Genomic DNA, 14218 nt, shown 5'->3' on the forward strand with positions numbered 1-14218 from the left:
TGTCCCAAAATGAGTTCATAAATATTGACTCCTCTTCAGTGTTCCCAAAGAATGTATGCAAAGTTGGTACAATCTTCCTTAAATCTTTGGTAGAATCTACCAGTAAATCTATCCGGGCCTGGGGTTTTCTTTGTGAGAATTTTTACTGCTGTTCCAATCGGTTTGCCTTTTATTTACTTTATGTGTCTAAAATAATCTTTATTTGACTTTCACTTTTGAGTGACAGTTTTGTAGGCATAGAATTTCATACTGATAATTTTTCTTTAGATTTTTAGAAGAACGCTGGGTTCTTCTTTGCATTGTTTCCAAAACCAAAATCTACTGTTATCCTTATCTTTGTCCCTGTATATGTGATATATGTTTTTCCATTCCTGGTTGCTTTCAAAAGATTCTCTTTATCACTGATATTGAGCAAGTTGGTTATGTTGTGCCTTGGTATAGTTTTCGTCATGTTTCTAATGCTTAGAATTTGTTCACCATGTAATCTGAGGACATACTGGCTATTATTTCTTCAACTATATTTTCTATGTCTCTCTTTTTTCAAGTATACAAATTAAATATATATTAGGCTATTTGAAGATGTCCCAGAGCTGACTGATGCTCCTTTTGTTTTTTGAATTCTTAAATATTTCCCATGTCTTTAATTAACTTTTTGAATATATTGAATGCAATTAAAATAATTGTTTTAATGTTATTTTCTGCTTTCTCTAACATCTATGTCTGTTCTGGATGATTTTGGTTGATTTATTTTCTATTTAGTGGCCATATTTTCCTACTTCTGTCATACCTGTCTAATACCTAATTTTTATTAGATGATATTGTAATTTGTAAATCTACGTGTAAACTATATACAATGTAAATTTATATTCTAAATTTAGCCTCATTGAGAGTTGGATATTTTTGTAATTTTATAAATGTTCTTTAATTTTGGAATGCAGTTAAGTTATGTGGAAATAGTTTAATCCTTTTGGGTCTCACTTTTCAGAATTGTTGGGCAGATTCAGGACAGTGATCAGTGTATGACGAATTATTTCTCACTCAGCATTCTAATAATGTACCAGGAATTATGAAGTTCTCCAGTCTGGCGGGTATGAGCACGCACTATTCCTGGCCCTGGTGAGCACTGGTCACCATTCCTTCCAGTCTTCTTATGTGGCTCTTTCCCCAGCCTTGAGTGGTTTCCCCACAGCTATCTGGTGATCAGCACTCAACTGAGTGCTCACTGGGACTCTTTGAAGATCTCAGAAATTCTCTTTCTCTCTGCACCTTTCTCCTCTTTGGCGCTCTGTCTTGTGGTCTGTGTTCATCCCAGTCTTTCCTGACTCTCAGCTCTGTCTCCATGACTCTGGGAGAACACTTGATTCCACGCAGCCCCACTCTGTTCTGTGGCCTGGAAATACTCTTAATTCAATAATCCAGGACCATTGTAAGGCTTATCTCATTTGTTTCTTATCTTTCATGGATCGCTCTTCTTTGTTGTCCATTGTCTTGAAAAGTAACGTTTCATATATTTTATATTTTTTGTTTGTTTCATTTGAGGTGTAGAAATGAATTCCATCTAATTCCATCTTGGGTAGAAGCAGGAGTTCCTCCATATATTCTTAAGATACAAATATTGACATGGTTGAAGTTAGAGAATATGTCTCGTATTACTTGCAAATAAACATCTCAGACATTTACAATACTTCTAAATAGATTCATAATTGCCATTTTAATAGCTGCAAAATATTTCACAGTGTGCCAAATCTATGTGAACACAGTTTATACATTAACGAATGATTTATGTCCCGTCTCTTTCTAAAAATGAATTTCAGATGGCTTGCTGGCAAAAAGGCCTACTAAATAAGAGTAATACAGGATGAATTAGAAGGAAAAATAAGATTGAAAAAACGAGGGAAGTAATAATGCCAACTATGATAATATCTGCTGTAATTGAAAGTGAAATTAGGTTTTGGGCATTCCAGCAGTCAAATGTGCCAAGTGTGATTAGGTGCATTATTCTCATTATCAGAATTAAAAGGGGACCGAAAGAGAACTCACAGTTATTGCATGTCTACTATGTGCAACTTGAAAAAGGGTCTAATAATTAATATTTTCCTTTTGGTCAGGGCAGGGAGGGGGCTCACCACAACCTCCTGCTCCCAGGTTCAAGCAATTCTCCTGCCTCAGCCTCCCAAGTAGCTGGGATTACAGGCATGCACCACCACACCTGGCTAATTTTTGTATTTTGAGTAGAGACAGTGTTTCACCAGGTTGGTCATTCTGGTCTCAAACCCCTGACCTCAGGTGATCCGCTTGCCTCGGCCTCCCAAAGTGCTGGGATTACAGGCATGAGCCACCGCGCCTGGACATAAATAATATTTTGAGTCTCACCTCACCCTTGTAATTTTTGCTCTAGATCCTAGAGAAAATGACAGAATAAGCCTTCAGATTCCTGAGAATAAAATAGCCTGGCGGGTTTTCCGGGCTCAAAGCCACCCACACCGCACCACAGCTCTCAGGAGAATCACATTTTCCTCAGAACGTGAGGCTGCTCCTGCCTGTTTCTCCTCAGGACTTGTCCTCCCTCTGACCATATCCAGCAGTGGCAATAGCTCCAATATTAACTTTTTTTCTTATACTTTCATTATTTTCCAAAATTCCACGTAGAGTCAGAAAACAAATGTTGTGAAAAAGATAATCTGCTCTTCCTGAAGTTCCAGCACAAAAGCTGCAAAAAAAAGTAAGCTCTCCCTACTCCATGCAATCCAAACTATTTGGAGGTTGTTTGTTTGTTTGTTTGTTTGTTTTTTGCATTTGTTACATATTATCTTGTATCATAAATGATTCTACCAGATTAAAAGTTCCTTGAAGGCAGAGGTACAAAGTCAGCATTCTGCAAATATCAGTTGAATACATTTAGAAATCCATCTGCAAAGTTACATTAGGATAAAGTCCCTTAAATCATTATTATAGACTTGTTCCTTAAATGATTGCTATTATTTTTCAACTGTGCATATGCATATTATTTTGGATAGTATTGCAATCCACAGCATGGCCGGGATGTCCTGACAGTCCTATGCGAGGTCACATGCATGCAACACAGGTCATGCTTTGAATCTCCAGGCACCTGCTGGCAAGGAGTGATGCTCTCAGGTGTTCTGGAGGTCAGTAACATTAGACTCCATCCACACTCGGTAGAATGAAGTTCAAGCTCATTGGGCCACCAAAGGAAAAACAATGAGGGAGAAACCTTTTCACTCACTTATTATTGTATTTTGTTTTTGAGACAGAGTCTCACCCTGTTGTCCAGGCTAGAGTGCAATGGTGCAATCTCAGCTCACTGCAACCTCCGCCTCCCAGGTTCAATCGATTCTTCTGCCTCAGCCTCCCAAGTAGCTGGGATTACAGGTGCCCACCGAGCCTGGCTAATTTTTGTTTTTTTTTTTGTAGAGACAGGGTTTCACCATGTTGGCTAGGCTGGTCTCGAACTAATGACCACAGGTGATCCACCAGCCTCAGCCTCCCAAAGTGCTGGGGTTACAGGCGTGAGCCACCATACCCAGCCTTCACTCACTTATTGAATGTATTTTACCACTTACTCTGTGCCAAGCACTGCAATGAGCAAATACTTTTTCATTTTTTTTAAAGACAGGGTCTTGCTTTGTCCCCCAGGCTGGAGTGCAGAAGTGCAATCATAGCTCCCTGCAGCCTTAAACTCCTGGGCTGACCTGATCCTCCCACCTCAGCGCCCTGAGTAGCTGAGACTCTAGGCACACACTACCACGCTTGACTAATTTTTTTCTATTTTTTTGTAGAGATGAAGTCTTGCTATCTTTCCTAGGCTCATCCTGAATTACTGGGCTTAAGCTATTTTCCAGCCTCAACCCCGCTAAGTGCTGAGAATACAGAAGTAAGCTCCCATGCGTGGCCCAAATCAATACTTTTTAAAGTATAAGTAATATAGAAACAACTGCTCTGCTCGCACACAGAAACATTTAAAGGTCATTAATTTCCTCCCCCTAATTTCTTATTGAGAAAATTGCTTTCTGTGTTTCTACATTTCACACTATCTAGTTAATTTTAAGGATTTTTTGGAACCATTACAGGAGGTGAGGAAAGAAAGAGATCAGAAAAGGACATCCTGGGGGTACCAGGAATCACCATTTTTAGTTGAGTACACGGACTTCGTAAGAAGATTACAAGCTTGACCGTGCTCATGAAAAGATACCTAATTTTCTTTTTTTTTTTTTTTTTCCTTTTATTTTTTCCTTTGAGACTGAGTCTCTGTCTGTCTCCAGGCTGGAGTGCAGTGGTGCGATCTTGGCTCACTGCACCCTCCGCCTCCCAGTTACAAGCGATTCTCCTGCCTCAGCCTCCCAAGTAGCTGGGATTACAGGTGCGTGCCACCACACTGGCTAATTTTTTTTTATTTTTAGTAGAGACGGGGTTTCACTGTGTCAGCCAAGATGGTCTTGATCTCCTGACTTTGTGATCTGCCCGCCTCAGCCTCTCAAAGTGCTGGAATTACAGGCATGAGCCACTGTGCCCAGTAGATGTCTAATTTTCTTAACTCTTTGACTCTGGAAAGCCCTTTGAGCCACCCATTATATAACAAGATTCGGCAGGCTTTTTTCTTTTTCTTTTTTTCCCTTCATTGACATCTTCCAGGGAAAAAGCTGTATGATATGATTTTCAAGGCCAACTTGTCTTTTTCTCTTAAGCAGTGTCCCTTGTGACAAATCTGCCTCCTCTGCCTCCCTGAGCTAGGAATGCTCCTTCAAAATTCCTAACAGGCAGCCCTGTGGAGAGATGGGAGGGAAGGGATGGGAGGGAGGAAGGGCGGGAGGAAGGGAGGAGAGAGAGGTAGAGTGTGTCTGTATGCGGCGTACATGTGGTACAGCCAGGGAGATCAGAACGCTCACAGAACAGGCAGTGCAATTCCATGTTTCTCCTAAGTATGTTACCCCTTCCGGGAGCTGAGCTGGCCAGTCTACTTGGAGAGGAAAAGTAGATTAGGGGAAGGTGGAAGGGTCAGTTCCTCAGTGACTTCCTCCTCGGGGATGGTGAGGGCATCTGCTGATCTCCAGTGACTGCCTGGAGCCTCATGGTCAGACCCGGCTCCCTCACTTCCAGATATCTGATTTTGCAAAAAGGGACACACCTATCTGCAGCAAAGAAGACACTGACCAGATTGCGAGCGGTATGTTGTGACATTCAGCATGTTTATGCAGCAGAATTGCTGAGAGATGCAGAGAGAGGGGGTGGCTCGGGCTGCTTGATTTATCTGCAATAAGGAATGTTTTATTTTAATTGTCAGTTAAAGGAAGAATTGCTGCCAAGGCAAAGGTAGCAGTTAAAAATTCCATGTTCTAAGCTTTCACATTTGTGTTTGATGCAGTCTCTGTGTCTGTGCAGCTTAGTGAAGCTAGGGAGAGCTCACCTTTAAATAACCTGCAGCTTCCTCTTTTCCTTCTTTTTTTTTTTTTCTCCCTAAGCACAGTTCCCACCCTGTCTTCTTTCCAAATATCCCCTGCCCTTCTCCCCACCCTGTGTAAGGTGGGCCCCTTTCCCTTTGAGCCTTTTGCTCCCTAAGTCTGGATTTCCACTGCTTTTCCTGCAGGTGCCTTTGGATGCTCTGTAGCCAACCGGGGCCCAGGCGGACTGACTACGCAGCAAGATTCGTGCATGGGAATCGGAGACCATGGCAGTGCAGCTGGTGCCCGACTCAGCTCTCGGCCTGCTGATGGTGAGTGTTGATCGAGGAGGTGGGGCCCAGGCAGAGTCCACTCCAGCCTCCCCTGCACCGTGGGCTGCTGCCGCCGCCGCAGTGGCTGCAGACATGTTCAGCATTGCTCCGCTTTATCCCGCAGGCTCTTTGAAAATGCTTTCTTGGGTCAGAGTATCAGCATGACAAAGCACTCGCGGGGGAAAAGAAGCTGTAGATTTGCCATTTCAGAAACTTGTTGCTGAATGCTATTTTGAGAGCTGTGCTTGCAAACAGGTGCTAAGAGCTCCTCTAAATAGACTGCTAGGATGCCTCCTCCAGCTCCCGGCATCCTTTCCCCCTTGTCTTTTGCATCTAAATTGAGCCGATTGTGTTTGTTTGTTTTTGGATATCTTCTCCTGGCAAGTGTGGAATCTTTTGCCCATGGGGTGATGGAATGAGGTCTTTCTAGCCACCCACATATCTGCTCGTATTTTCCTGTAGAGGTGGTGGAGGAGGTTCGCAGGGCCTCAGTGATGCTTGGGCTGCTGAGTTGGGAGCAGCTTGTTTCCTATTTACTATTGATGGCAAACCTTGGCAGGCCTCATCCAGGCATTTATCTGGGTGTGAGCAGCTGACTCACCTTACGCCCCTCTGAAATTTTCACCATGTGAAGAAAGTCCTTGCTTTTGCCATATGAAAGCGCACAAGGACATAGGCGCTGTCCTGTTCCAGCCCAGCTGGCTTCTGGCTTGACACTGGGTTCAGCATTGGCTTTTGCCATGGTTTTGCACTCTCTGTCCCTTCTTAGGGTACCCCGCACACCACAGTGATGCTGGCTGTCATTGGAAGTAGCCTGCCTCAGGTTTGGCGTGGAAATGGTTCCAGCATTTGCACAGGAGATTTTATGAACCAAACCTAAGTGCTTCTGTGTATATTGATTTGTGTCTTCTGACTGAGGAGAGTAAATGCAGCTTTGCAAGGCCTGATGAGTTTGTGGAGGTGACTTGGAAGAGCCCTCAGTGGCAAGCCGGACCCCCGTGTGGCAAGCCAGGTCAAATTCAAAGGAACAGATATCTTGGTTCTTGCCTGATGAGTTTGTGGAGGTGACTTGGAAGAGCCCTCAGTGGCAAGCCGGCCCCCCGTGTGGCAAGCCAGGTCAAATTCAAAGGAACAGATATCTTGGTTCTTGCCTAATGAGTTTGTGGAGGTGACTTGGAAGAGCCCTCAGTGGCAAGCCGGCCCACCGTGTGGCAAGCCAGGTCAAATTCAAAGGAACAGATATCTTGGTTCTTTGTTGTTCAGAATGCCGTTGGGTCCACAGAGCTAGTTGAATCACCTGAAATCTGTCTCATGGGCCTCTGCTGACTTCTCATTTCACTGGGGGAGAAGGACTAGAAGGAATGAAATTGTCATTTTCAAGAGAAATTACCCGTTACCTGACTTCCTTCCCTTACTAATTCTATCGTCTGATGATACTTTATCCTCCATTGTCTAACTATGGTCAAATAAATTGGATAGGACTTTTTGGACTATCATTGAGTATTCGTGATGGTATCTGGCACTAAAATGCAGTCTCTTTGGGGACTAGGAGACTTCTGGGAACCTGGGAACCTGGGTTATATGCACTGAAATACAGGCACACACAAGCACACACACATGCATATGTACGGTATCTAGTATACTTGACAGAAATAAATCCTGTGTAATGTGAATATAGAGGATAAAAGTTTTCTTGGAAAATAGCTTCAGGGAGAGTTAGACCTGCTTGCCTTAGCCTTCTACTTGGACCTTTCCTCTGTGCTTAGAAGAAAGATGTGTATCTGCTTTATTCCAAGCCCCTAAGCATGAATCCTGGGTATCCAAATTGAATGAATAGCATCCATTTCTGCTGTTAAATACACGCACATATGCACATGCACACAACACACACGCACACACACACACACACGCATACACACATGGGCTTTTCTGTCCCTGGGTCTTCCATATGCTACAGCTGCTGTCCTGGCGGGGTCTACATCTCAGACCTTACCTTCCATTTGTCAGTGACCTCTGCCCTCAGCTCACTCCCTGGCACTCACCTCTTGCCTGGAATAAAGGATGGTGTTCTCATCTCTCGGAAACCAGGGGAAAGAGCTCTTGATACCTTGAAGGACCATTTGATTCAAGAACCCTGGAGCACTGCGTGTAATTGAAGTCAGTGTACATTTTCTGGTTCAGATTTAGTTCAGGGAAATTTTTCCCTATGGACTTTGGTGCTACTTTTTTTTTCCTTTTTAAGGGTAAACCCCGAAGTAATTGCTTCCCTGACATCTTGTATGATATGTCTTAAAATTTATAAGCAAGCCGAGGAGGAAAAAAAGGAGGAAAAGAGGCCGTTTAGCGGAGTTGCTTTGGCTGTGAGTTCAGGAAGGAAGCTGTAAACAGTATTATTTATTGCTCATTCATCAGCCAATCAGTTGTTAGTATTTATCGAGTGTCTGCTCACTGAGGAAAGTAGCCTGGCATAATAGCAAGAGCCAGATCTCATAAACTCACGGTCTGTGGAAGGTTGATACCAGGTTGCTGGATTACAGTTCTGATTTTGTGCTGTGGAATCATCGGGACTAAGGGATAGCTGAGGAAATTATCTGGCCATACCCCTTGCTTTTGGATAAGGAGACAACCAGAGGTTACATTCAGTTTAGATGCTAAACACTTCAGGGAAGAGCACGTTTATTCGGTTACAGAATCGGCCACAGAACCTGGAAGGTTGGACAGCCCTGTGCTCCATTCTAGCCTTGCCTCTCATTGAGTGATCCTGGGAATGTCACTTACTTTTTCTGTGCCTTAGTGATGCCATTTGCTAACTGAGAGTGCTGTCTGATGTCCAGGGTCCCTTCCGATCTGATAAACACAATTTAAGATCTCTAAGAAACAAGGTACAGATGAAGTTCCGGGATAGCCAGTTCGAGGGCTTTATTTAGCATTATGTCTCTATTTCCAGCCTTGCACATGAGCAGTATTGTTCTGAGAATAGTGGAGTGTATTCCCACTCTGGCTTTTATGCCAGGGCAGATATGTTTCATATTATTAGCTGACATGGATGATCATTGGTGTTCATTCATACTCTGCTGTCAGGAATCTTACCCCACAAGAACCTAAGCTAGTCTATTGGACAAAAACCATTGACTTTTGAACAGTGTCTCAGCGGCTTTTTCAAGCTGGGGCTGGGTTGTGGTCAGCTGGGAGGGGTCCCAGTTGGTGAGCATGCCTGGACCATCTTGAGGTGGGAGGACCTCACCAGTTCTTTCAACGGAGAGCTCACAGAGGGCAGTGATGCCTCTCCATGTAAGACGGAGTCGCTCGAATGACCACAGGAGGGTAGACTTGGAGAGAACACAGGTTCTGGTGGTGGAGGTGGCCTTTCAGGCTGTTGAAAAGCTGCCTCTTCCATCTTTGCAAGAATCTCAGGAAGTGAAAGAAAATACTGCTGTGTTCACCAAACTGTGAGGAGCCTTCAGAGTGACGTGACTAATTGTAGAGCAGGAAACTCTTGGCTGTGTGTCATTTGTTGAGGGCGTATGAGTTCAGGGAAAGTTGCAAGGGCTGGAAAATGCTAGAGCTGAGGATTCATTGATCATTTCTTTCTTTTTTTCTTTTTTTTGGTGGGGGATAGAGTCTTGCTTTGTTTCCCAGGCTGGAATGCAGTGGTGCGATCTCGGCTCACTGCAAACTTTGCCTCCCAGGTTCTAATGATTCTCCTGCCTCAACCTCCTGAGTAGCTGGGATTACAGATGCATGTCACCACACCCAGCTAATTTTTGTGTTTTTAATAGAGACAGGGTTTCACCATGTTGGCCAGGCTGGTCTCCATCTCCTGACCACACAATCCACCTGCCTTGACCTCCCAAAGTGCGGGGATTGCAGGTGTGAGCCACCGTGCCCAGCCTGATCATTTCTTTAAAGCCAGGATAAGGATGTAAAACCAAGGGTCTTCAGTGGTGGTATGATGACATTTTGATTCTTAGATTCTAAAAGCTCACCCCTTTGGGACAGCTAGATTAAAATAGTTTTAATGTAAAGTAACTAGATAATAAATAATGCAAATTATGCTTTTCTATAAACAAGGTGTCATTCCATACGTCATCTCATTTAATTCCATCCACGACCCTATTTTTAGACCAAAAAAATTCTGATAATTAGAATCTGGGAACCCATCAATGGTCACACAACTGAAATTGATGAAGCAAGGTCTAAAAATCTAGGTCCTCTGAGTCCCAAGCCAGTACTTTCTCTGACAACATATCAAAGCTCAACAATTTGACTTCTAGGACCTTCTAACACTTTGCATTCGCTCCTGAAGGGATCTCCCCTCTGAACCAGTCAGCATTTTCTGTGTTTCTAGATGGGGAATCCTGTCTTTCTGTAAATCATCTGTTCTTTTCCATATTGAAGTGTAAAATAAAAAGTGATACAAGTCTGGCTCAAGATGTCTGACTTGACTCTAACAAGAAGTATTTTTTATATCCAAGAAATACCTACCATTTTTCAAGGTTCTATTCTCTCAGACCTTGTTTCTAGGAAACTGCCTAGAGTCATGTTTTATAATATAAAAATTTTAATATGTAAAAATTCAATTCACAACTCAGAGAAGTTAGTGGGTGATTAACCACAATGAATGAAGAATGTCAAGTAGATTATCCTGAAGTTTCTTTCCATTCTAAAAGTTTGATTTCAGATTTCTGGGCTTCTTTTGAATAGACCAGCTTCCTGGTCTATGTTGAATAGATTTCAATGGATAACCTGCTGTTCTGTGATTTTATCTCCCTCATTTCATTTCATTTCATTATAAGTCCTTTTCTTAGCCATTTTCCTCCTTTGGACAATTTTCTTTTTAACTAATCCACAAATATTTGCTGAATATCCACTTTGTGCAAGAAAAACACAAGGCAGTGACTGGCTTTAGCATACTTACAGTCTAATTGGCAAGACAGGTTGGAGATACACCGGAACTATAACAATCAGAAATTTACAGGATATCTTCAGAGAATCACATAAGAACTATAACGAGACAGTGCATAACTCATCACAAAGTGAGCCCTAGCGGGCACTGGTTGTCAGAGTGGAGGAACTTGTTCTTGAGGTTCAAGTAAGATGTTGAGTGATGGATGAGTTAAGAGAGCAGATTTGAGGTGAGGGGAGTGGCCGAATCACAGCAAAGTCTAGATCATGTTTGGGAGATGGGGAGTAGACTGGTTTGGGCAGATTTCCTGTAGAGGACAAAGGGTTCAAGGTCAGAAAGGCAGGTTGGAGGTGTGACCAAGATCCTAGTTCTATTACTGTAATCGAATCCTTCTCTACATTTGACCTGTGACAGGTCTAATCTGACAGATTCAGATTAGATTCTGAAAAGAGATTTAGAATTTTGAGTAAGTCTATGGCTTTTCCCCAGATCCCAATTGGCAAAAAGCATAGAATATAATTGAGTTCTGTCTTAAGGACTCTTGCTCTTAAATTAATAATCTCAGTGTTTTTCAAAGTACTTTTGCATCTTTGACCCACCAGACATCCTCAACAATCCAGGCAGTTTAGGCACGACATCTTCCTATTATCTGATGAAGCAGGGGTCCACAGAAGTCAAAGGACTTGCCCAAGATGACTCAGATAATTTGTGATAAAATTGAGATACAGGCCGGGTGCGGTGGCTCATGTCTGTAATCCCAGCACTTTGGGAAGCTGAGGCAGGCAGATTACCTGAGGTCAGGAGTTCGAGACTAGCCTGGCCAATATGGTGAAATCCCAGCTTTACCAAAAATACAAAAATTAGCCAGGAATGATGTCATGTGCCTATTGTCCCAGCTGCTTGGGAGGTTGAGGCAGGAGAATCACTTGCACCAGGGAGACAGAGGTTGCAGTGAGCCGAGATCATGCCACTGCACTCCAGCCTGGGTGACAGAGTGGGACTCCATCTCAAAAAAATAAATAAAAAATAAACAAATAAATAAATACACAACATTGAGATATTACTCCAGTTGTCATGATGGTTCATGCATACATTTGAAAAAAGTGATATTGACAACTTTTATGGAAATTTGGAGAATAATAATTGCATAGTAATACAGATTAGCCACCCAAAGCACTGTATACAGAGTATGGCTGGCCAGGCTTGGGGCCCAGGGGAGAGGTCCTAGATATTTGGGTTTAAGGGTGATACTGATATTTAGTATCATCTATCTTTCTGGTTTATTCATAAGTAAGACAATTGTCAAAAAAAAAATCTCTGAGAAATGATCCTGTCATTGTTACATCTAAGTCAGTGGCAAAATCCTTCTTAAGCTTAAATTATTGCACCCAAGGTAAAATTTACCAATGGGTATCTTTGATATCTTGCTATTAATATTTTTTAGTCACTATTTAGTATATAAATTTATCTGTTTCAAATGGTGAAATTTAAAATCATTGACTGTAAAACTAACTCAGACAATATTTTGCTGAATATATTTTGATTTCATTTTCTGCCAGACCTGTTTCTGTAACTTTAATTTACAGAGACTAACTTAAACGGCTAGCATCGGCAAAAAGGGAAATTTATTGACTGACGTGACCAGAGAGTCTCAGGAATAAACCAGCTCCAGGAGAAGCTGGATCAAGGACTTTGAGTGGTGGCATCTGAACCCTGTTTCTCTGGCTCTGCCATGTCTTGGCTCTGCTTTTCTTTGTGTTGACTGTATTTTTTGGCAGACTCTTCCCCTAGCAGCTCTAGGGTTACTTGTTCTTGGAGTTAGTGAATGTAGGTAAATGAGCAGGACTCTCTTTCATGGTCATCTTTTATAAGCTGTCTTTGGATCTCTTGAATAATAAGCTTGCTGCAGACCAATTACTGGATATAGAGAAGGAGATTTCTGAGTAATCAGGCTGGCTAATGTGTCTAGATCTGTTGAGAGGAAGGAAGGAGTCAACTGGCAGATAACTCTGTCTGAATCACATGACGTGGGAAGGGCAGGTTGCAAAAAAAAGAAGAGCTACATTATGACGTGGGAAGGGCAGGTTGCAAAAAAAAGAAGAGCTACATTATCAGGAGAGAGGATGCTATTTTATCAGAAGGGAATGCCAGGAAGGTAAAAACTGTCGATACCTATAGATACCTATTGCAGTGGTCTGTGCATCTTGTATACCCTGATAGGTCATCTACAAAACTAGTCAGGGAGGCAAAGCATCGGTGAATCCCAAATCATGGCTTCAGTTGTCCCCAAAATAAATATAAATGGAGAAGCACAATTGTCTAAATATTTTATGCTAGGTTGAAAAGTCTCACCATCTGTAAAATGAGATAATAATAGCTACCATGTCAGATTTGGGATAATTCAACCAGATATGCATGTAAAGTTCCTAGTGCTATTTTTGGCCCAAAGCAAATAGCACAGTACATATTAGTAGCCCCTTCCTTCATCTTAAAAAGATATGAAATGATCATCTGCCTGAATTCATCTCATGGGACTCTTGCATGAGACAAAATCAATCTAAAAACAAGTTGCCCATTTCTCTCCTTCTTCATCCCAGTCTCTGGACAATGAGTGGCCACCTCTAGACCATCAGCTAGTGCTTTCACAAAAACAGTTGTTCTTCTGGTCTTGTGAGCCATTCTAGTCATGAGCAAATTTAAATTTGCATTCCTATCTCGAATAACTCACAAAATTTTTTCACCCTTTGAAGGGAGATGACTAAAATATGGGCTGCAATATGTTCTCTCTGGCAAAGGCAAAATGCGTACATTTTCCACATGATGGGGCAGCTATGAGTGCATCTCTGCTAAAAGTTAATTGCACAGCAGCTTTGCAAAGTGTAATAGTGGTTTGGCGAGCATATGTTACTGGTGCAGGTAGCAGTTTCTCATTGACTTCTATGCCAGAATATGAAGCTTAATGGAACATATGGTATTTAGCCTGGTAGTAATCAAAGGTCCTGGAAACACACTCTACCCAGACCATGTGGTTCCCATCGAGTGGGGAGACTGAATTCCAATGTCAAGGCAACACTGGCCTGCAACTTCTGTTGCATTGTGAGGAGTGCTTTTTATAATCCTGGATATTGAAATCTTAGCCTCACAGTCTGGACCTGGAGAAGCAATTTCCTGAGTGGTAGATCTAATTCATCTTTCCAAGCACATCAGGCGCACCTGTGGTTTTCACTGTCATCTGTACACTAATGGCTCCCAAATCATGTCTTTGGCTCAGACCTTGCCCCAAGCTCCTAGTAACTGCAAGTCCAAGTGCTTATCAGATTTATTCTCCTGCTTGTTCCACAGGGATGTGAACCTCAGAACACCTCAGCCCAGCTCAAATGCGGAATTTATGATCTTCTCCCCAACCTTGGTTGGTGGTGGCACCGCTGTGCTTGTTGCCCCAGGATTAGCTTTTGAGTCCTTGCTCTCTCTTATCCACCTGGTTCAGCTGGGCCTTGCTGCTTCTGACGCCTCACTTTCTCTTGAATCTGGCCCTTCCTATGCACTCACTTACCCTGCCTTAGTCCAGGCCTCCATTCTCTCAT

General features: G+C 42.6%; 1 protein-coding gene across 2 annotated transcripts in view; it reads left to right on the forward strand.

Moving 5' to 3' along the window:
* Positions 1-4850: 4850 nt before the first annotated feature.
* Positions 4851-14218, forward strand: part of FRMD4A (FERM domain containing 4A) — a 679421-nt gene continuing 670053 nt past the window's right edge. For both annotated transcript variants that reach the window (XM_064368421.1, XM_064368419.1), the window contains exons 1-2: positions 4851-5182; positions 5603-5728. In XM_064368421.1, coding sequence (XP_064224491.1) covers positions 5684-5728 — 45 coding nt within the window. In that variant the 5' untranslated portion in view covers positions 4851-5182; positions 5603-5683. The remainder of the gene's footprint in view (positions 5183-5602; positions 5729-14218) is intronic.

This window comes from Aotus nancymaae, unplaced genomic scaffold (genome assembly GCF_030222135.1).
Source record: "Aotus nancymaae isolate 86718 unplaced genomic scaffold, 86718_ANA_hifiasm-v0.15.2.pri h1tg000077l, whole genome shotgun sequence".
In the NCBI taxonomy this organism is placed as follows: Eukaryota; Metazoa; Chordata; class Mammalia; order Primates; family Aotidae; genus Aotus; species Aotus nancymaae.